The sequence below is a fragment of the Taudactylus pleione genome, unplaced genomic scaffold (genome assembly GCF_031769625.1).
Source record: "Taudactylus pleione unplaced genomic scaffold, aTauple2 ptg000070l, whole genome shotgun sequence".
NCBI classification, from domain to species: domain Eukaryota; kingdom Metazoa; phylum Chordata; class Amphibia; order Anura; family Myobatrachidae; genus Taudactylus; species Taudactylus pleione.
Window position 1 is genome coordinate 14,887,113 of NW_028284472.1, and position 24,551 is coordinate 14,911,663.

The following is a 24,551-nucleotide window of genomic DNA, read 5'->3' on the forward strand; positions in this document are numbered from 1 at the left end:
CAACGCAGCGCAGTTTTGCAGCCGACAGGGGCCGGGTATGCAAATTCCGCGATTGCACGGCCAGGCTTAAGGATGCCCTCTGTCTTAGCGAGAGATGGCAGAGTGCTCGCATGCCGGTGTAATGACGCCCACTTTTCTTTCTTAGCAAACGTCATCCCCAGGAAGTGTTTGATTTTTCAGTAGCATCGAGAGCCATCGGAGCTGCTCGCAGCCCTTGAGGTAGACCCTTCCCCGTCGCAAGCACTGCGATCACTGCAGTGTGAAATACAACCAGGTGACGTTTTGACGGTCAGACATGCCTGCGTTCGTTCATCCACTCCCCCATTTTCCAGGGCTTTGCCCTGTTAGCACCTACAAACGGCACTCAAAGTAGCGATCAGTCTTTGTGCTACAAGAGCACGATTCCCGATCGCCGTAAGTGGTTCGTGCACGCTCACTGCGACTTCTACGTATGCGCAGTTTGCAACAATCGCCCGGCTGCGAGTGATCGCAGCCTAGCGAACGGGTCTGAATCGGGCCCTTGGTCCTCAAAGCACCCTAACAGTCCAGGTTTTAATAATATATATGTTTGACCAAATGTGACTTAATAAGTACCTCAGTCACTTTGATTTAACCATCTGTGCTCAACCATGGATATCTCTAAAACCGGAACTGTTCGGCTGCCTTCAGAACCGCGTTTGGGAACCTCTTGACGAGGGCCGGCAAGAGCCGCGCCAGTCCCGGATGACAGGGGGCGTGGCCTAACCGAGGGAGGTGTGACTACGCCCCCTTAGGTAGAAAAGAAAAAACAGGAAAAAAAAACATTTTAGCAGCGCGCCCTCAGCCCTGCGCACGGCCAATGGGGGCGCGATCAGCGTGATCGCTCCCCCCGTAGGCATAGGAGACTGCTCCTGCTGCTGCTTAGCAGCTGCGAGCAGTCTCCCACTGCAGCCCAGCACACAGCACACAGCAGCGTGTGCTGGGCTGCTGTGATGTAGAAGGGAGGGGGGGGCGGTGCCAGACCCGGGCCCCCGCCGGGCGCCTCCAGCAAGCCCGGGCCCGAGGTAATTAGTACCTGCTCCCCCCCCATCTCTGCGCCCCTGCTCTTGACTATGGTGTCTCTAATCAGAACGTTGAGGAAGGATATAGACCAGTGGCTCTCAATCTCGGTTCGCATGACCACACACAGGGCCTGATTCAGAGCGCTCGCTCTGAATCAGGGCCGGCCCTCTGGTTTTTTAGAGAAGCCTCCTGGCCGCTCGCATAGCTCGCATTTTCAGTTGTCTGTAATGTATCAGTATAGGGGTGCTTTATAGTTTGAATATTCTGCATTTTTATAATCAGCGGTTCTGCAATATAAATGGATTTTACTCTTGTGTCTGTGTACTGAAAACACATATATTATATAGTTACAAAGACATGTGCTGCTAATAAATCAACTACATCTATAAAATTGTAATCTGAGATGACGTTCTTTCATTTTTCCAAAAGTACACTCACTACTTATCTTCTGATGTTTAAAGCCTCCAAACCTGAGTGATCAGTGTCCCAAATAACAATGTATAATCATATAGAAAATGACAGCGCCATCCTGTCCAAGTTTTCCAACATGCTCAATAATGACCTGAATAAGTTCAACCTGATATTTTGAGGCCAAAATCTTTGTGATATTGAGTGAGTCTCACAACATCGGTTGATATGGCAACATCTGTCGTGTATGACAGCTGAGTGAGTTTGACAGGGCTCGCAATCACAAAAAGAGAAATGTAACTATGGTAACTAGACAGTCACACGTTCCATAATTTCACCTTCGGCCAGCATGAGTGTCAAACTAATTACTGCACATGGCTCTTATCGGGACTCCCTAACAAAGCCTATTGAAAAAAAAAACACTAACCAGTGCAAAACGCGTTGGGTTAGTTATTAATGAGTAACACTATTTTTATTCTCTCTTTATTATACCTTTATTTATTTTTCACACATTAATTTTAATATTTCCATGTGTTTTTTTGTACAATTTTATACATTCTCTACTTTACATAATTAAATTGTTGTGGTCAAACTACTGTAATGTCATTTATTTAATTATTTTATAATTCTGTTATTGCTTTCCATTTTTTTTTTTGTTATCTATGACTACTAATTTCATCTCTTACTGTACATTATTATTTATATAACCATCACCCTTGCACCAAATACTCGCTTTGAAGCCCTTTTTGCACGGATTCAGACTCGGCCGCGCACAGATGTACAAGTGTCACACATGAAGTTGATCAGTGTCAGCCAGCAATGTAGTTTTGTCAATACTGTTTCTATTTGTTACACAAAATTGCGCATAAGATCCACATTTTGAGCTTTAAAAAAATGCTTGGCGTGGTCAAGTCACGCGGGAGAGGACCTATTTGGCGCGACTGAAGCAACAGTAAGGAAGGACGCATCTCTACGGCACGTCTTATAATCTCCTCATTGTTACTATTAAGCCACAAACTTTCCACATGGGCGCTCACACAAATGCACAAACACGCACACACACTTCTTTGTTTATTTATTTATATACTTACATACATAACTATTTTTCCCCAACTGTTTAGTTAATTATGTTATTTAATTGTAATCTGTAATACAGATGGAGAAAGACAAAGGTCCTCATTTATTAACGAGTTTCATCATTCACAATGATGTGATAAACCTCACTGCGTATGATAATGGATCTTTGGGTTTTTTTCTTGACAGTTTTGACTCTCAGGGGCCAAAGGGTATTATGGCCCTGATTCAGAGCCGGACGCTCTGACCAGAGCGCTTGCTCTGAATCAGGGCCCACCTCCATAACTATGGAGTGTCCTCCTGGATGCTCGTATAGCTGTGGGTCACCACCCACAGCCTATACGAGCGTGCAGGATGATGGTCGCGATGGTCTTGACCATCGCGACCATCGCCAGTGCGAGCAGAAGCCTGCGGTTGAGTTTCTCAACCGCAAGGCCAGGAGTGATTTTGGCTCTATCAGAGCCAAAATCACTCCCACTGACATCACTAGTGATGTCAGTGGGGGCGGCTTCTGACGGTAGGCGTTCCCTTGAGAACGCCTCCATCTGGCAGGCACGTCCCCGGCACGCCCACCAAAGGGGGCGTGCTGTCAATCAACATCGACAGCACGCGCCCTTTGATCAGACACAACGAGCGAAGGAAAGTCCTTCGCTCGTCGCGTCTCACGCATGCGCACGACGGAGCTCCCTCCGTCGTGCGCATGCGCAGTGCACACCATCGACCCACTTGCGAGCGGACAGCCGCTCGCGAGTGGGTCTGAATCAGGCCCTATATGCATTATACACATCTTATTGGGCCTCATTTAATAAAACCCACAGCAACCAATCAGATTCTAGCTGTTGTTTTCCCAGTGCTCTCTAAGCAACGCAATCCCTGTGAGCCTGTAGCACCACGAGGGAGAGAATACCATTCATCCCTCAGATATCTGTTACATCCTCATCTCTCACTATTTATCTTTGAGGATTAGTAGGGAGAGGTTGTACCGGCTCTGTTATCTGTCACTTGTTGCTCAGTGAGGCGGTGGGTGCCAGCAATGGCCAGGAGAGGTCAGCACACAACACCAATACAAGGCATACATATTATTATTGTTACCAGGTACATTACTTATCTGCATATCCAGAAACTACTGTATGTTAGTTTTCTTTTCTTATTGGGACCTCACAAATCTGCACACTATACGATGTATCATACGATATATCGTTCCAACGCTGATCGGAATGATATATTGTACGCATTGTATAGTTGCCAGTCGTAGTTCCTCACATCCCCCAATCTGTTGTGCTGCACGTTAGATGGGGCGATGAAATGAACGACGCGGTGTGTAGTTGCATGCAGCATGTGACCATACATCAGGCCATTGTACGCTGGATCATGCAGTTTGTACGATGCGCGCAATGTATTGTTACAACGGGAGCTGCATCGCTGTGTCGTACCGTTGTATGGTGAGTACGCAGTTTATGTGTGGGAGGGGGAATGAAGCAACAGTGGGGGTCGGTACGCAGTCACTACAGAATGGGGGGGTAAGGGAGAGAGAGGGGGCAGAGACTGAGGTGATCTGTAAAAAGCTCCCCCCACCATAATAAATAGACCTATCAGTGTGAAATGGTCGATAACATAACTGTGGCCAGTGTTCCTCAGCACAGGAAATATATAGCATCAAACATCGGAAATTCAATGTCAATGAATGGGAACTCGTACCTGTATATATGTGATGTTATTACTGTACTGTATATGAGGTAATACATACTTTAGGTTTGCCGGTCATTACAGATGATGGCACCAGCCTTTAGGGCAATCACAATACCGATTATCACAATGAATTGTTTCTGGCAGCATCACACAGGACATGACAATGACAGAGGAGCAGGACGGGTGAATCTTCATTCTCGGTGGTTAAGGTGCAGCAGCCGCATTGTGTGAGATCTAGGTATTTATACGCTGCTTTCTGTCAGTCTGTCAGACCTGTGATGTGACTGCCTGGGGCACTGAAAGTTTCATTTCCTATCCGTGTCTACCACTCATACCTTACTGTATTTGTCACTGAAAGATAGAGCACAGGCCTGCCATTATAATCATTATATACGATCCGTTAAACCTATAGGCTATTTCACACACGCCAGTTTTCACCGGCCGGCAAAAAAACAGGGCAGTTTTTTGCCATATATGAAATGTAATTAAGCACGTAACCGGATGGGTCCTTTCAGGCGGCACAGGCACGGTTACACCCCGAAATATCCACTGAAGTGGACGGCTGCCGTCCACGGTTTAAATTTTAAGGATTGGGGAATAAAACATACACATGGCAAAAGCATTATACACGGCACTCAACCGTTGTATGTGGAAGGAAAATATCCACTGGGAAAAAAACACCTGGATTTTTTTCCGGCCGGTGAGAACCGTCGTGTGTGAAATAGCCCTATAGAGCTGTACTACTAGGAAGTAGTTAATCAGTGTTCCACTTTTAGATACATTTATAGAGTAACTTATTGTTTTGTATACTATATCATATATATATATATATATATATATATATATTTATATATAAATAAATGTATAATGTATCATTGATTGCTTTTGTACACAAGCTCCCTAAAACTTTAACACTTTTATATATATATTATATATATATATATATATATCTGTGCTTTTCAACTATGTCCTCATATCATCAGTCGGGTTTGTTCATCGACCTAGGATATATGTTACTTTGCTGTACAGTTATACAGTTACAGGCACTGAACAACATTTTTTTTCTCTACCTGATTCAGGGCATGAAAAAAAGAACCTACTGTACCCCTGATTATATAGTTACAAGGCTAGAAAGTACAGAATTAAGCATGTACAGGCCACTTAATGAATGTCATGTACTGCTATTTACGTCACATGATTACTGTGATCATATGTCAATCCATCAATAAATAACAATAATAGCCAGGGCTAGTTTTCTGGAAAAATAGATTAAGGAATTGTGGGTGGGGCTACAGGGGGTGGAGCTATTGAAAAAAATTATATATATTTGATCCTATAGTGTGGTTTGGAAATCACACATTTTAAGGAAAGAGGCGGCACTCCTAGATCTTGTGAAAAATATGAAGTGTATCTCTAGGCATCATAGGCATAACAACAGTTATACACACACACTATATATATATATATATATATATATATATATATATATATATTATTTAAAGAAGAAGGCACTCAATAAGGACTTTTACATTAAACTTATCTTACTGAACATACATTGTGGCCCAGGACATTACGTCATAGTTAATGAGAGCTTCAGGAACTGAGTTCCTGCTGAACCATAGCACTGCTAATAGCCATATCCTGACCTCAGGCTCAGGAAGTGACACCTTCCCCCATAATACACATGAAATTGTAAATATCCTATGAAATTATGGACATTTAAAAACATGTATTTGTAAAAGGAAGAAAGCATTTACAAATGTGCTTGGTGGATGCCATCTCTTTGCCCATACAAGATGGATATCATGTGCTGCAATAAAACACTATGGGGCATATTCAATAGGCAGCAAGATTTTTGCTGCAGAACTTAACCCGCCCATCACGACCCATTTTTGATAACAGCGGTTATGAGTGTCCCCTATTGCTTGAGCTGTCCAATTGCATAAAATAGGGCGTGATCATTTTTTCAGCTAATACCTGCAAGAATTTTTTTTTGTTTAGAAAATGGGGAAATCGGCCTGTACCCTGAAAAGGTAAAACAAATATTAGATAACAGTATAGATGTCTATTACTGTCCCAAAGAAAAATATTTTGCGCTTTTAAAACGTTTCAAATGGCTGATATTTGAATGTCTTATTAGCAGTGAAAAAAATTATAGAAAGCATTTTTTTTTTTTTCATTCAAATAAATGCTTTGGTTAAATTTGGGGTGCATAAAAATGGCAACAAGATTATTTTTGAGTCAATTGAAGCCACTTTAAAAAAAGATTATTTAAAAAACACCAGTAACTCCCACCTGCAATGTTAAAAACACCTGTCCCATCCATACAGAACCCCATATACAGTACAACTCCCATATCTTTTAACCCATTATTCTGTAGTTTACAGAATAATACCCCATTATTATATTATGTATTATTGGACCAATTAAACTAATTGAAAAAGTTCAGTTGTCTAAATAGTCATTAGGGGGTTCTGAATCAAGTTAACTCCTGTTGAAATAGGAAAAACCTTGCGCCTGGCTGAAATTTATCGCGCCACAGGGAAAAAAACCTCTCTGCCCGTTGAATATGCCCCTATGCTGGCTGTTTTTGGAAAGTTGTAGAACCTCTAACACTGTATGTTTATCCTGAAACTAAACTTGTTGCATCATGAGGTTACAGGGGTAATGGAGGTTAGATGTTGTGCCAGACCTGCAGAGGAGTGAGAAAGGATGTGTATGTGTTTTTTTATGAGTTTATTATACCCTCCCTGCTGCCAGGTGGTCGAGCTGTTGTTAGCAACCTTTTAAACACTTTACATATAAATGCGCTTTATCATCAGATTAGAAACTATTTGAGCATCAGATGTCTTATCACACTTCCCCAGTTAAGGTAGGCACATAGCCACAAATTCAGTGATCTATCTAATACCACAAAACCCAACTTTGCAAGAACGAGTGACTTCGCCAGACAAACAAACACATTACTCAAAGCCAAAGAGACAGTTACACTTTGGTGTGGTCACAGTTTTGTTGAAACAACAGGTAATTATACCTGATTGCCCGTTCATTGTAATAGATGCCAAGCTCCCCCCAGCCCCAGCTCACTTTATTTATTTTATAAGTCATATTTACATCACTGATACCTCTTTTCCACCAAAAGCCCAGGTCAGACCCATATATACCCCTTTTACACCGGAGCTAAAACCCGGGTTTTTGAAGGGTTAACCCGGGCAGCTCCCTGGTGTAAAAGGGCAGAGGGTTGGATCGCCGGGTCGAGTGACCCGGCAATCCAACCCAGGTAACTAGCAGGGTTTAACACGGGCGTAGCCCGTGAAACCCTGCTATGGGAACAGCGCACTCCGGGTCACGAAGACCTGGAGTGCGCTGCTAGCCGGCCGATTGGTCCGGCTTCAGTGACGCTTGGAGATAACATCATCTCCAAGCGTCCACTTTCACTCCGCAATAGCCGGGTCTATGTACACCCGACTGCGGTGTGAGCGGTGCTGACTCGGGAATATCCCGAGTCAGCGCTGGCAAAATTCCGGGTCTGATCCGGATAGGAACTTTGTTCCAACTCCGGGTCAGACCCGGAATTTAGGTGGAAAAGGGGTATTACACTGCACCTTCAATCTGGGTTACTCCCAGGTCAGCCCCGTTCACACTGAACTCAGGTCTGCCCTGCTAAACCCGTGAGGTCATAAAAAGTGGGAGGTGAATGCTCCACAACCACCAATCAGCTCATTTTAGGCATGACCCAGGTCAGATAACCCAGGTTGCACCATTTACACTGCACCATTACACGGGTCCATCCTGGGTCCAACCCTGGTAGCTACCTGGGTTGGATTGCCAAGTCACTTGACCTGGGTTATTTTTCAGGGACCCTTTTACACTGAGCTGCGACCCGGATAGACCCAGCAAAAACCCTGGTTATTGCTCTGGTGTAAAAGGGGTATGAGTTTGAATGGGAAAAGACACCCCAACTATTTCTCTTCCCCCCCCGGGTAACCTCTCCAAAATTCCGTGGTCAGTATTTTACGAGTACCCTCCCCTGCCAGAATTTCACAATGTCATACTTTTGAGTATATTTACTAATATGCATCCAGAAGAAAGAACTTCTATAGCTATGGAAAATGAGCCATCGATGCAATTTAATGATAAAGCGCTACCGAATTAACTCAGTGATACTGCGCTCCACGGTGATACTGACTGACAGCAGTAAGAGGAGTCTCATAGCTTCACCAACAAGTCCCCCCTGCATCTGTGCATTTGTTAGCCAGTTTACATACAGTATGAGCAGTGGCCTGGTAGCCCCAACTTCGGGTTCGAGGCAGTTCCACTTTATAAGAATATAAAAAAAATTTTTTTACTAGAATAAAATAATTACGCTGCAATTTGCTTTTGAAAAAAATTTATTTAAATAAAAAAAAACATTTCTTCTATGCTTATCTGCTGCTATCTCCATCCCAGGATGGCAATGGCAACAAAAAGTTTTGTGACTCTACATGGACCACAGCAATCCTTTTAAAATAGACTCCCCCAAGCAAGAAAAAGAGTTTCTCCCATGGGGTCTACTACAACTGGCGGTAACTCCTTTAGAAGATAGGGAGAAGACTTTAATTAAACCCCTGATTTTCCAGGGAATAAAGTACCAACCAATCAACTCCTAACTGTCATTTTTCAAGCACATCCTGTAAAGTGACAGTTTGGAGCTGATTGGTTGGTACTTTATCTCTGTCCACTTTATCTCTCTCCAAGGCTTAGTACATAGACCCCTGTGTATGTCCAGAATGGCTAGTTAGACCTACCTGTAATACAAAACTTTCATACACTTCCACACTTAGCATCCTGTATTCTGTATGTCATTTCCCTGAAACATTTAACTGTTACTATTTATTTTAATTCAGTTCTAACAAACAAATGCGGCAGAGTGCCAGGCAGTATCGTACGCCCGACTTTTCTGGATATGTCCATTTTAACAAACCCCGATGCAACTCATGTGTGTCACCTTTTTTTTTCGCACTGTTAAGCCGGTTGGTTTTGACAAGAATGCTAATCACTTGCTATGAAGGTCAGGAGAGATCTATTGTAATAACAAAATACAGATGAAATCTGTCATCCTATTGTCTGAGGGTGCCACCAACGTAACAGCCTGACACTGACGAACGGCAGAAGCATCTTTAAATAGTACTTCAGACAAATGGAGGTTTCCGCATGAATTACTGATAAAAAAGATTTCATTGAGAAATGGTTGCGTTAACACGTCTCACAGGAGGAAACAAGGATCATAATTCAATGAGATCAAGATTATCACAATTGTGATCGCAGCTCCGTAGTCGCACACAATGCTGCTGCGAAGATATGCTAATGTCTGCCGCTCAGCCGGCATAGAGACGTCCACTGCTGCATTCTCACATCCGTAACACCTCGCAGTCCTGCGTATATATCGGTAACATCTGAGTACATCAGCCCATCACGCAGCTCCGACCTGTCGCAGAACGCAAGTCTCGTCGCACGCAGTGAGTACTTAAGCTGCGTATGCAATCGCAGTGGATAATTTATGCACATCCACGCAACGGTGGTCAAACGGACAGGCACGCTTATGTTTCTCCCGTCACCACCCCCAAACGCTCACAGCCTGTCACTCACTCTGTGATGGATTCCTGTGTGCGTCCGTAATCACAGCGCGATTGCAACGCTATCATTGCGCACACGCACTGCGGTGCGCAGTGTGCACCATCAGGGGGATCTATGTCATAGGTCTCTATGGGTCCAGCAAAGAAAAAACAGATTATTGTGTACCAAGGAGTGGGCTCATATTAAACCAATACTAGTAATTTAGTTATGGTTATGTCAGAAATACGAAGGGTGCCGACGCAGAGTTTCACCAGTGGGGGATGTATAGTTTTCCCCCTCCAGATGCAAATGTCAGACACCTCCCTTCTGCATTTGCGGTCCCAGCACTGCAACCCACATCGCAGGCTGGTATCACCATCGCAACTGATAGTCACGATGGTTGCTCCATAGGTCAGGCTGCTGGAAGCTTCTGGCTGGTGCCTGGTCATGCAAAATTCCAGAAGTCTGTCTGCCAACGCAGACCCAAGCCTCGTCCCTCCTGGCACATGCACAGAATGGGTCCTGCACAGACACAGACCCTTCAACATCGGAGATGTACGTTCATCCTCATTATGAACTGGAGGCACTATAGTGTGGCATGATATGAAATGGGGGCACTATAGTGTGGTATAATGTGAAATGGCAGCACTACACATGTAAATGCAGTGGGCCTGATCCTGAGTTGGACGCATCCACTGCCACTTTTAATTCGGCCCCAACAGCCTACTCCCTTTTGCAAATGCGGGAATCCACGTATACTGACAATCTGTACATCTGCATTTGGAGACCTGTGCCGCCCGCTGTTTTTACGTACGCACCCACAGCCGTTACTAATATTATCAGGACTTGAATCCACCCCATGTCGGGTGCAATACATATATCTGAAACAGGCGTCACACCTCCGCCCGCACGCTACCATAGAGCATGGACGTCAGCCTACACACCCACGACGTTCCCATGACACTTCTACGAGACTGAACGGTTCTGTGCGCCATCATGCTCTCCGCCCAGTCACCTCCCCAGAGATGTGCATTTCATTGAAAGAGTGCGCCGCCGATGGACCAATCTGCATGCACTAGAGATCTCTATGTGTGCGTAAATGCCTGATCTGGCGCGTTCGCATAGCCGATTTCTGTTCTTGGACACATGAGCAGTATGGTAAATTCCACGAGTTCCATCCGCAATTCCACTTACATTCACGTCAGAATCAGGCCCACTATAGGTATGTGGATGTTTTTCCCACTGTGACAGAGATCAGCGAGGAATGAAGAACCAGCGTAATTTACTAAAAATAAAATCCCCGTGTTAGCAGATAACATCTAGTCTATGTCAGTGCTGATAAGTGCTGTCTCTGGTTATCAAAACTGCCCCAACAGGAATGGCGAGGACGTCACTGCCAAATGCACAGAACAATGGAAGAATTCAGCTTACACAGATGAACAATGCATGCCAAGTATCAGTGGTGATCTATTCATCTCATATCTATCTCATTGTCTCATCTGTCTGCTTACAGTATCTATCTATCTATCTATCTATCTATCTATCTATCTATCTCATATCTGTCTATCTATCTATCTATCTATCTATCTATCTATCTATCTTCTATCTATCCCATATCTATCTATCTATCTCATATCTGTCTATCTATCTATCTATCTATCTTCTATCTATCCCATATCTATCTATCTATCTCATATCTATCTATCTATCTATCTATCTACACAGCCACAGAGGCCACGTTCAGATGGAGAAATTAAAACTGTCACAGAGCTGGTGCAAGTATCGATGGTGCATGCGATGGTGGTCTGATGGTGGCCGGCAGCGTAACAGCGCGCAGAGACGCTGAAAAATGGGCGTTGCAGTGCTCGTTCATTCAGACTCAGGCTACTGCACCTGGGAAGGGCTGATACCAGTATTGGCATATTATCGCAGCCACGACTCCGGCAACAGACTCATCAGCGAACACCCCAATTGGATCCCTCCCAGCACCCCCTAAGGCGCTTTTGTCACTCGACGCATGCGAAGAAGACCTCCCGAATCCTAAACCCGGAAATACTAGGAGCCAGTGATTGAGAATTCCCCCAGTTGCCTGACAAGCCTGGCACCGTGCGTGCTTCCCCGTGTTATGTGGGGAACAACACAGATGCAGTTCAGTGGCTACTTATAATATTGACTGAGTACATACCGGCATTTACAGGTGATCTGTTATGAACACAGACAATCTCAGCCCAGGATGAGCCCTGCCTGGTCTACAAAGCATGCATTGTGTATAGTCGTGTTGCAGTGTCCCCAGCTCCCAACCAGCAATGACACGTGTCTCCTCTCCAGCAGCTAGCCATGCTGAACATGCCATGTAACTACTGCTAATTTATAATGCAATGCAATAAGAGTATTTATACAGCAAAGTATGCCAAACTCCTCTACTAATATTTGTCTTGTGTCAGTTCCATTAATTGCTTTATTCATTTGTAATGTTTGTTAAATCATGAAGCTCTGTAGATTTATGGAACTAAGCAAATAGAAATACAACTTTCATCTGACTTCTGTGAACTCCGTAATATCTGCTCTTCGAGTACGTTTCTTTATCACAATGGGACTTATTTTAAAACTTGACGCATTGGGGTATAGTAACTAATTGTGGGTTTTTAGAAATGGAAGTGTTGCCCATAGCAACCAATCTGATTCTACTTATCATCATTTATCTAGCGCCTTCTAGGAGATAATAGCCGATTGGTTGCTATGGGCAACAAATCCACTTCTAAAAACCCGCACTTTAGTAAACATACCCCATTGTGGGTAAATGTACTGTGAAGCAGCCAATCAGGTGTTAGCTGGGTGCTGTAGGCGGCGCGCTCTAACAATGGGGGGAAATCAGTCATCAGGCAGATATTGTAGAAAAAAAAGCCAACTCTATCGTGCGCTGTAGCTAACGGGGGAACTTAACTATTGATTTTAGTCAGTGACTTTGCATGTGGTACAAACGTTTCCAAAAAATATGGCAGCTTGCAGTACACAATTTAGTTAGTGATGTGATTTAGGATTCATTTAATTTTAGTAAGGGTTCTCCTTGGACACTGGTTAATGTTTGTGATATTAATGTTACACTTATCGGAGTGATAATAATGATTAAAAGCAATAAACAGCATTTGACAACATACAGTATGAGATTATGGGGATAATAACAATTGATTTACCAGCATTACGCTTCTTTCTTGATAGGCTTCTTTCCAATGTTGTTTCAGATTCAGACCCGTGGAACACATGACCCTAAAGGAATACAAATAGTACATTACACATGATGCAGAATAATCAGGTCCACTATAGTACATGTACTGTGCAATAATACTAATAGCAAATGCTCATCACATATACGAGGACGGGCCTGGTGCGTGCAGCCTCGTATGTGCCAGTATCTACAGTATCTTGCTAGCGATGTTTCCCATACTGCGCATATATCCTGGGTTGCATATACATCTCTGCGAACAGATGCACGGTTGTCAGTGGTTACTATCTTGGAGATGCTAATGAGAGTTTATGGGTGGTAACTGGATGGCAGCACTAAGCCATTTTGTGGGCATGTTGGGGCGTGTTGCCAGAGCAACTATCTATTCTTATTTGTGCGTGTGCATTCTGGCAATATATTACACCAAGAGAGGCGAAACAGGGGAGGGAATGAGAGGGAAAGCATATACAGAATACAACTTTCACTGGAAGATGGCTTCTCACAACACATTGCCCCCCTCCCCATTATCCCCCTTCCTCCCCTTCCTCAGACTCCCTACCTGCGCAAGTACAGGCTTTTTTGTATGTGCCGTCAGGCGTGATGATGTCATACCTCCTGGCCAAAAAACAGTGCCATGGATCAGGGGTGTAACTAGGTATTTGAAGGCCCCATAATAAAAGTTTGTAAGGGCCTCTATGTACCACTGATAGGTGATAAATGTATATAACACATGTAACTTTGACAATAGGCCCCCCTCAGCTCTGGGAGCTATAGCAGCCGCACCCCTTGTACCTATGGTAGTTACACCCATGCCATGGATACAGAATATAATGGAAGCACCAGACTCTATATAAGGCTCAGGTTGGGTACGGGATGCCGGTGCTCGGTTTGGGTATGGGAATTATATGGCAGAGTTAAAAAAGCATAATGCAGTGTACTGTCCAATTTGAATATATGTAAATTATTTTACCCATAATACATGTTTGTTTTTAATGCTATGTTTCCAAGCTTTTTTGTGTATTTTGGCATTAGTAAATAGTAGTTTGCAATAGAGTAAGTTCTGTAAAAGATATAATTATATATGCTAAAAAGAGAAAAAAAAAATATTCTCCCTATTTCTACAGGTGTCTGAATTAAACTACCCCCAGTGTGTGTTATTATATTTTTTCAAGTAGAAGCAGTCATTGGAGGGGGGCGCTTGGACCCCAAGATACACCCCTGCCGCCAGGATCCCGAGCGATGGCATCCCATTCCCATCCCCTGCAGAACATAGTAAGTTTATATGTGCTAGATATTACAATCATATTTCAATTTGGCTTTGTTGTTTACATTCTAGAGACAGAAGTTATACAAAAAACTGTGAGGTGTGGTAAAGGGAATTTCTCAAAAAGTAATATATCTTAGACCAGTGTTTACCAAACTCATTTCCCAGGGAGCACTAACAGTGCATGTTTTCCAGGTCTCCTCACATAATTACATGTGAAATAATTAGCTCCACCTCTGGATCTTTTAAAATCTGTCAGCCAGTAGTGAATACACCTGTGCACCAACTAGGAAAATAGGAAACCATGCACTGTTAGTGCTCCCTGAGGAATGAGTTTGGGAATCACTGCCTTAGACCATTTTATGTGGCATAATATGAATTGGGACAATCTTGTGCAGCATAATATATAATGAGGGGTTAGGGCGGTGGCAAAAAAACATGAGTATACAGGGCCCCAAGATTTCTATTGCCAGGCCTGTCTGAGCGGCACATACAGTGCCGTGCCACCCTTCGATTTGGCCCGTCTGCCCACAATTTGGTCCAACCAGTTTACGTAATGTCCGTATTGTTCCTATTAGGACAAACACACATTATGCTTTACAAACTGTCCCAAGGAGCTCTTCAAAAATACTTCTCTGAGTTCCGGAAGAGAAGTTAAAGCATCCAATATATATGTCACCTTACACATTTAAGGTAAGCTGGTTTCTGATTAAATGCATCATCTCCAAACAGTAAGGCTTAAGTTGACTACGAGCACAAAATAGCTGAATGAATGTGTTGCTGGCCATAGTAATTATGGCAGGATGACCTCACGGAACAGTGAGGTTTAGAGAACAAGACAACATCTGTTCTCTAACCACACTAGAGCTGGAACCACAAACCTCAACTCACTTTTCCCCCAAAGTTTTTAATCATTGCAGGATGTTTTATGGTTATACGAGATATTATTTCAAACATAGACAAAATACTGTGGATAAGTAATTATTCACGTCATCATTCTCATCGCCATATATAGAGAAATGTGAGTTCTGAGCTACTTTGCGGCCAGGAAATCAAAAGAATACTGAATTTAATTAAATCAGGTACTTTGGAGAAAACTTAAACAACTTGTGGGCCTGGAGGGTTTTTTTTTTTTTTTAAGTTGTTTTAATCACAATTGAAAGCTATCTGTATTTTTTTTTTTATTGGGCCAATTTAATATTTTTCAAAATAAGGTAGATGGTTACGGGTTTAGGATGAACTTGAAATAGGGCCAGATTAACAGTGGGGCGAATGTGACAAGTGCAAGGAGGATCTCCGATCATAAAAGGAATTGCGCACCAAGGATTCTTGTTTATACTCACCAAGGAGGAGAGCAATGCTGAGAGGTCCCACGATTCTTTTGTCGCCTCACAAGGCGTCACAAGTACAGACAGTGAAAAGATAAATATCCACACAAGAAGCATCTTGTGTCTCGTTCAGCAAATCTGGAAATGAATACAAAAATGCTCAGTGGTCAGGTTCCATGAAAACATTTGATGCCCTGAATTAATGTTGTCACAATTGATGACACCTTAAATACTCCCTACAGCATCCCGCACTCTATTTTTCATCTTTTTTAAGTGTCATCTCCATAATATGACCCGAGAGACACTGCATGAAGCTCGGACAACCTGCGACTCCCCTGCTGTTGTAGAACTACAAATCCCTCTTACTGGGACTCACTGGTTTAACAACAGGTGGAGGGAACACGTATGAAATGAAACACGTAATGTAGAGATAAATTCAGTTATCATTCTAGAGCTTTAAAAATGTATATTCTCCCCACTTTGTACCAAACATAAGTAGCAGAACAGCAATCCTTAAGTCCTAAGCAGTAATGGATTATTAAGTTTACAACGTGCAAAAACGGCTAGAGGATAACTGGCCCCGTGTCCAGGATTCTGCAATTCTGAGGGCCAGTACAGTCATTTAGACCCTTATCTTCACATATGGATGGATCTGAATTAAGACACTAAAGGGGCCTGTCCATAACCCGACTTTGTGAACAATCCGACCAAAACCAGGAGGTTTCGGTCACGTTGTCCACAAAGTCGGGCAATGGATAGCCGCAAAGGACCAGCGATGCACTTGCACGCTGGGTCCTTGCCGCCCCCGACTATATACTGAACATGCCCGTCAACCTGACCAGTGGCGTGACTATAAATTTTGCTCCCCCATGCCAAAAAAGTTTCAGGCGCCTTTCCCGCCCAAAGATCAAACACACTCAAAGACGACGTTTAAGGTGTGTGGTTACATGATACAGTAACATGCCTTACACATTATGACACACTAAGTAATGCCACTTATAACACAGTGTGCCACACCAGATTGCCCCTTACAACACATTATGCCACACAGCAATGCCCTTTACACATGCCACACAATAATGCCACGTATAACACATAATGACATACAGTAATGCCCTTATAACAAATTTATGCCACGCTGTAATGCCCCTATTTTACATTATGCCACACTGTAATGCCACATACAACACATTATGCCACACAGTAATGCCACATACAACACATTATGCCACACAGTAATGCCCCTTACACATTATGCCACACAGTAATGCCCCTAATAGCACATTGGCATAATGTGTAGTTGGCATTACTGTGTGCACAAACAGTAATGCCCATTACATCCCACCCTGACAGATCTACTTCACCAACCCTCCTTTCTGCTCCTGCCAGTCCGTCACCTCAGCTCAAGACAGGTTGCACAGTTTTTATGTCCGTGTAGAACCAGATTATTGGGAACATAGTTTATAACCTGTAAACTGCGTGTATCAAGTTAGTGCCCCTGTAATAGTGCCCCTTATGCAGTGCCCCCTGTAATAGTGCCCCTTATGCAATGCCCCCTGTAATAGTGCCCCTTATGCAATGCCCTCTGTAATAGTGCCCATTATGCAGGGCCCCCTATAGTTGTGCCCCATATGCAATGCCCCCTATAGTTGTGCCCCATATGCAATGCCCCCTGTAATAGTGCCCCTTATGCAATGCCCCCTGTAATAGTGCCCATTATGCAGGGGCCCCTGTAATAGTGGCCATTATGCAGGGGCCCCTGTAATAGTGCCCATTATGCAGGGGCCCCTGTAATAGTGCCCATTATGCAGGGGCCCCTGTAATAGTGCCCCTTATGCAGGGGCCCCTGTAATAGTGCCCCTTATGCAATGCCCCTTGTAATAGTGCCCATTATGCAGGGCCCCCTGTAATAGTGCCCATTATGCAGGGCCCCCTGTAATAGTGCCCATTATGCAGGGGCCCCTGTAATAGTGCCCATTATGCAGGGCCCCCTGTAATAGTGCCCATTATGCAGGGCCCCCTGTAATAGTGCCCATTATGCAGGGCCCCCTGTAATAGTGCCCATTATGCAGGGCCCCCTGTAATTGTGCCCCATATGCAATGCCCCCTATAGTTGTGCCCCATATGCAATGCCCCCTGTAATAGTGCCCCTTATGCAATGCCCCCTGTAATAGTGCCCCATATGCAGGGCCCCCTGTAATAGTGCCCCTTATGCAGGGGCCCCTGTAATAGTGCCCCTTATGCAGGGGCCCCTGTAATAGTGCCCCTTATGCAGGGGCCCCTGTAATAGTGCCCCATATGCAATGCCCCCTGTAATAGTGCCCATTATGCAGGGCCCCCTGTAATAGTGCCCATTATGCAGGGCCCCCTGTAATAGTGCCCATTATGCAGGGCCCCCTGTAATAGTGCCCATTATGCAGGGCCCCCTGTAATAGTGCCCATTATGCAGGGCCCCCTGTAATTGTGCCCATTATGCAGGGCCCCCTGTAATTGTGCCCATTATGCAGGACCCCCTGTAATTGTGCCCATTAAAGTTGTGCCCCCCCGTAGTTGTGCCCCCTGTAGTTGTGGCCTCCCCAAACCTCTCCCCCCCCCCTCACTTACCTGACTTCGCGCGCTGTCAACCGGGCTGTCTCTCCGGCTGCCACGCTGACCCAGCAGACGCGGCCGCGCAGGTTTCCCAGGTCGCAGGTGACGTCATGACGTCACCCGCGCACTGCATTACTGGGAACGCTGGCCTCTGAAGTGATCGGAGGCTTCCTTAGCCTCTGATCACTTCAGAGGCCAGCACACACAGTTGCAGTGGCATAACCACTGCCTCCGTTGCCCCCAAGCTACCCGGCGCCTCCAAGCCACTGCGGGGGCTGTGGGGGCAGTAGTTACGCCACTGAACCTGACGATGCTCATCAGGGTCGGCATGTTTAGAGATAGGAGGTCGGGCTCCTGTACTGAATGACGTCCAGTGAACGCTGTTTAGTGCGGGCACCGCACCTCGGCGACCTGAAGGTCTGAAAGCTAGACATTCAGACTTCAGGTCGCCTAATGGATAGGCCCCTTTATTGCTTTGTGTTCACTGTAAGTAAACATCTTTGGGGATTTACAACTGAACACTGACCTTGCTCAGAAAGGAAACTGCTCAAAGCTCACATAAAATGCATCTTTTAGTATGATCATAGACTTCTGTCAGGAGCTGGCTGAGTTACAGCGATCTCAGATCTATATACTAGTCCTGAAGATATTTACATACTTTGAACACAGAGGGTGAGATGTATCAAGCCTTGGAGAGAGATGAAGTGGGGAATCTATGCAAAGCAACCATTCAGCTTCTGTCATTTAGCAAGAGCAGTCTTTATAATGACCGTTAGAAGCTGATTGGTAGAGCAACTACTCCACTTTTTCTCTCTCCAAAGCTTGAAACATTTCCCCCAGAGTAAGGTCATTGTTCTGTGCCTGATATTGGAGACAGCTCGGTGGGTGCCTGAGCAACCCCAATTATTCGCAGTCATTTCTATGCATTTAATTTTGAAGTCATTTGTGGTGGTTACCGTGAGCATCCCCAATGGTTTTAAAAAATTGTTTTTCATGGAAACTTATCTCATTGTTATTTACAGCACAACAAGGGTCTGAAGCCAAATAGCAACCTTACAGTATTATAGGACATAGGCACCTACTTACTACAATCCACATTTCAAATGCAGTTGTAATGTGATATTGTTGCCTAAAATTGCATTGAAACATCACAGCAATTTATCAAAGATCCCTTGCAGGGACAGAGCTTGTGAAAAAGCTCTGTCCCTGTGAAGTTAGGAGCTGAGTGGCTTGTAGTTGATCACTTTCCAATTCATCACTTTTCAGAGCTTAGTACATCGTACAGGACGTAGCTGATGCACATGCCAAATTGCAGCACCTTTTCCTTCCAAGTCTACTGAGTGTGTGGATCTGAGCTCTAAATCAGTGTACCATACATAGAGACCAGAGAGCAGCTGCCAGCAAGAGGAGACAGGTAACTTCACATGAAGTGGGCGAACGTGTGCTTAGAAAGTTCAGTACTGTTTTACCTTTTCCTGACCACCTATGTTATAGGAAATAAAATAAATTCAGCAGAGGCAGACTGGCTCTACTGTCACATCTAATGGCTTATTGTGATCACTGGCCAAGTATATGTCTGATGTATTTCATACACTGCACTGTGTGTGGCTGGCCCTACTGGTGCATCTAACTGGTTACTGTAATTGATGGCCTCTATAAGTCTGACGCAGTGGTGTCACTGGGGTCGGTTATTAGATTCCCTGTGTGCGCTGAAAGGCGCACGCACCTGAAAAGGTGTCCAGCACTCACGGAGATACCAGGCTGTGCCCAGAGACTTTCCCTACACTATCTGCTCATTCTCAATGACAGGAAGCCAGGCACTGCTAAATTACTTTACACTGTAGTGCTTGGTCCTGGTCACTGAGGAGGAGCCAGCATTTTGGTGTCACCTTCTCGGAGGGTGCATCCCCCAAGTGATGCCACTGGTCTGACGTATTACATACTATACACGGCCCTTTGTACGAGGCAGACTATGGCTTGCTCTGTGCTAATTATGCCTTCTTCACACTCACTCTAAAATCAAGCATTTGGGGGCAGATGTACTAAGCTCTGGAGAGTGATAAATTGGAGTGATAAAGTACTAACCAATCAGCTCCTAACTGTCATATTTCAAACACAGCCTGTAACATGACAGTTAGGAGCTGAGTGACTGGTAGTTTATCACTTTCCTATTTATCACTTTCCAGAGCTTAGTACATCTCCCCTTTGGAAACCACATCTGGAAATCCTGTGTTTGCCCCTGAAGCAATGGTGGCTGGACAATGGAATATAACAGTGTAAGGTTCCTTATGTACGCCCTGTAAGATTGTGATTTACTGCACAACCCTTAGAGACCAACCAACGCCTGCACATTGGAGACCAGAATGTCACATTACTGGCACTAAAAGCCAGCAGTAAAAAAATATGTGACTTGGGGGAAATAGTTTTAGCTACGTGTGCTAACCCAGGACACAGCAACGTGGGACATTACAGGGCTGTATATAATATAATCAGTAGTGGAATACAGTATTTATAAATCACTATGCACTTAGTGGAAGGTATACAGATATTATGCTCTAATACAAATTGTAACAAAACAATAGGGGCCAGCTCATGAGAGCCTTTATGGAGAAAAGCAATAAGAGAGACAAAGGCGCGGTACAGGCTGCTATTAAGTGACGTTAGATGTAACATTTATAGTAATGTAGTAAACAGCATATAAAAAATGCTTTATGGGCCTGATGTATATAGATTTTTACTATACAATGGTGGATTCTCGCATTATCACACACGGCCGGTAGCTGTGGCCAGAAGGAGAAGCGGCCATGGGTGTGTCAGAATGAGCCCCATAGCGTCACCATTCTTTCATCAGGGGCTACAAGAGCCTCTGTATCTGAGCGACTTTTCCTGCCCATGTTCTTATCTAGCATTCAAATTCCGCATTACCCCTCTCCATCAGAACAGCATCACATTTCTGAGCTCGGCAGTCTAGTTAGAAGGCCCTATGCCCCTTTTATTAAAACCAGCACTGCAAGGGAACGTGCTGGCAAAGTATCTGCATTGTACGTCATTGGTATATATATGACACCAGTACAGAATTCCAACACCAGAAATTGCAGCTCTCATATAAACTACAGCACAGAGAAGTTTACATATTATCAGTAAGTGGAGTAACGTCCATCTAGATGTCACCCCACAGCCTGATCTGAGCTGCCCGTACTACCTCTGAAAGCTCATCACACAGCGTATGGGGTTTCATTTCACTGGAAACTGGATCATGCTATGGAAAAAGGTCATTGTAGCAAGTCAAACTTTGTGTTAACTTGCACTACAGTCCCCATATAATAACCTGATCCTGCCTCTCCCCATAACAATATCTATCTATCTACTTATCTATCTTTCTCATATCTATCTATCTATCTCATATCTACCTATCTATCTCATATCTCTTTATCTCATATCTATCTATCTACCTCATATATATCTATCTATCTCATATCTATCTATTTTATATATATCTCATATCTATCTATCTCATATCTCTTTATCTCATATCTATCTTATACCAATCTATCTAGCTCATATATATCTATCTATCAATATATCTATCTCATATCTATCTATCTCTCTCTCACATCTGTCATATCTATCTATCTATCTACTGATCTCATATCTGTCTATCTCATATGTATCTCATATATATCTCATCTCTATCTATCGATTGATCTATCTATTTCATATCTATCTATCAATCTCATATCTATGTATCGATCAATCTATCTCTCTCATATCTATATATCTCATATCTATCTATCTCATATCTATCTATCTCATATCTATCTACCTCATATCTATCTATCTCATATCTATTTATCTATCTATCTCATATCTCTACCTCATATCTATCTATCTCATATCTATCTATCTCATATCTATTTATCTATCTATCTCATATCTATCTATCTATCTATCTCATATCTATATATCTATATCATATCTATCTATCTATCTCATATCAATATATGTATTGATCTCATATCTATCTCATATATGTCTCATCTCTATCTATCTCATATATATCTCATCTCTATCTATCTATCTATCTATCTATCTAATATCGCTCTCATATCTCTTATATATTTATCTATCAATATATCTATATCATATCTCTCTCTCTCTCATATCTGTCACGGCCAGGGTATTTCAGCATGGCGATAGGCGAGTGTTACCTGGGAGGTCATTGTGGCGCGGGCTGTCTGGTGGCGGAGCTGGTGTCTGGCGGGGGGCTTTGGCTGCACGCGTTGTTGTGCGGGCCTGTTGTCACTCTGCGCTGGTAAGGCCTGGCGGCGTCTCCATTCCGTTTGGCATGGGCACTGCCATCTTGCCTTCTGGCCATGTGATGCGGCTGGCCAATCCTGGTGAGTCACATGTTCCCTCCGGCCAGTAACAGCACGGCATGGGGTATTTAGGAAGGGTCAGTGCCTTCCTTCTTTGCCAGTGCAACGTGTATCTCAGCCTAGCTGAGAGGGAGTTCTCTGTGCTTTCCTGTTCCTGTGAATCCGCTGTGCCAGTCTGCCTGTCAGCTCCTAGTTCCCACTGGACTACACCGCTACCTCCATCACCCTTGCCCATACCTGAGTGCCTGAGCCTGCTGACATCCTGCACTTCAGTTCACTATCTGCAAACCTGGCTTGTTTATTTTCAGTTTCACTACCTGCACACCTGGACTGCTCTAATTGTTTCTACCTGGACATTAACCCTTTTGCTCCCACCACAGAACTCTTGTGCACATTTATATTTTCCTGGACTTTTATTTACTGCCACATTATATGTCCACTCGAGCACTTATTAAAAATCCTAGTTTTATTTACAAATCTGCTTCTGTGATCGCTCCTGCTACCACCCCGGGTCCACAAATAACCCAGAACGTAACAGTTTGCACTGGCCACATGGAGCCGGCCACGGATCAGGAGTCAGGAGTGGATTTGTTCAGGTGCATTTCTGGTCGATTAGAAAATCTGGAAAACATGCAGCATCAGATGGCTAAATTTCTGCAAGAGATGTCCAAGCGACAGGATAGTTTGCAAACTTCCTTTTCTACCCCTGAAGTACCAGCAATTACATCCGCATCAGCGTCTGGGAATACAGGAGGCAGATCATCTCCCCGCTTACGTCTTCCTTTACCTAATAAATTTGACGGCAATCCTAAACTCTGCCGAGGATTCCTAAATCAGTGTGACATACATTTTACCCTGTAGCCTGACAACTTTCCAACTGCAAGAACTAAAGTGGCTTATATAGTCTCTCTGTTATCCGGCCAGGCCTTGGAATGGGCTTCCCCACTCTGGGAGCGCTCAGATCCACTACTGGATAATTACGCAGGCTTTGTGTCATCCTTCAGGAGGATTTTCGATGAACCTGGGCGTACTGTATCAGCATCATCAAACATCATGACACTGAGGCAAGGGGTCCGTCCTGTCAGTCAATATGCCGTGCAATTTCAAATTTTAGCATCAGAGCTCAAATGGAATGAGGAAGCCCTCACCTCGGCCTTCTGGCATGGGTTGTCAGACTGACTAAAGGATGATCTAGTCACTCGAGAGCTTCCTACTAATCTGAACGACATGATTTCGTTGTGTATCAAAGTTGACCTACGCTTCAGGGAACGTCAGGCTGAAAAAAACAGAACTGACCGGCAAAGGTCATTTACCCCCTCCATTTCTACCCGTCCCATTCCTTCTCCCACTGAAGAGGAGCCTATGCAGGTGAATCATACACACCTCTCCAAAGAAGAACGTCAGAGAAGAATGCAAAAGAACCTCTGTCTGTACTGCGGAGAGTCTGGTCACCTGCTGATTTCCTGTTCCCGTAAACCGGGAAATGCCAAATCCTAACTGATCCTGGAGACATCAAGTTAGGAGTTATGAACCCGTCTCCAAAAATTAAAGATTTCACGATTACCCTAGCCTTGGATCTTAAACCCAAACCTGTCTTTGCTACTGCTCTAATCGACTCAGGAGCAGCCGGAAATTTCATAACGTCTAGTTTCATTGATAAATTTTAGATACCTTGTTTGACTCTCAACCATGCTATCTCTCTGACCTCGATAGACGGACGGCCTCTGACTAATGGGATAGTCACCAAAGAGACTCAACCTGTATTGGTCCGAATTGGGGCACTTCATTCTGAGTCCTTAAAATTCCTGGTGATATCAGAGGCCTCTCAAGAAATTGTTCTTGGTCTACCCTGGTTACGTAAACATAATCCCAGGATTGATTGAAGTTCTATGCAGATTCTGTCATGGGGTATGGACTGTCAGAAATCCTGTCTTCCAAAAATTCGACCTGTGAGAAAGACAGTT

At 44.0% G+C, this 24,551-nt stretch overlaps 1 protein-coding gene across 1 annotated transcript in view; it reads right to left on the reverse strand.

Moving 5' to 3' along the window:
* LOC148533789 (adhesion G protein-coupled receptor F5-like) overlaps window positions 1-24,551 on the reverse strand; it is a 147,916-nt gene that overhangs the window by 58,493 nt on the left and 64,872 nt on the right. Inside the window, exons 2-3 of the mRNA XM_088467272.1 lie at window positions 15,638-15,760; window positions 13,002-13,074 (exon numbers count right to left, since the gene is read on the reverse strand). Coding sequence (XP_088323398.1) covers window positions 13,002-13,074; window positions 15,638-15,739 — 175 coding nt within the window. The 5' untranslated portion in view covers window positions 15,740-15,760. The remainder of the gene's footprint in view (window positions 1-13,001; window positions 13,075-15,637; window positions 15,761-24,551) is intronic.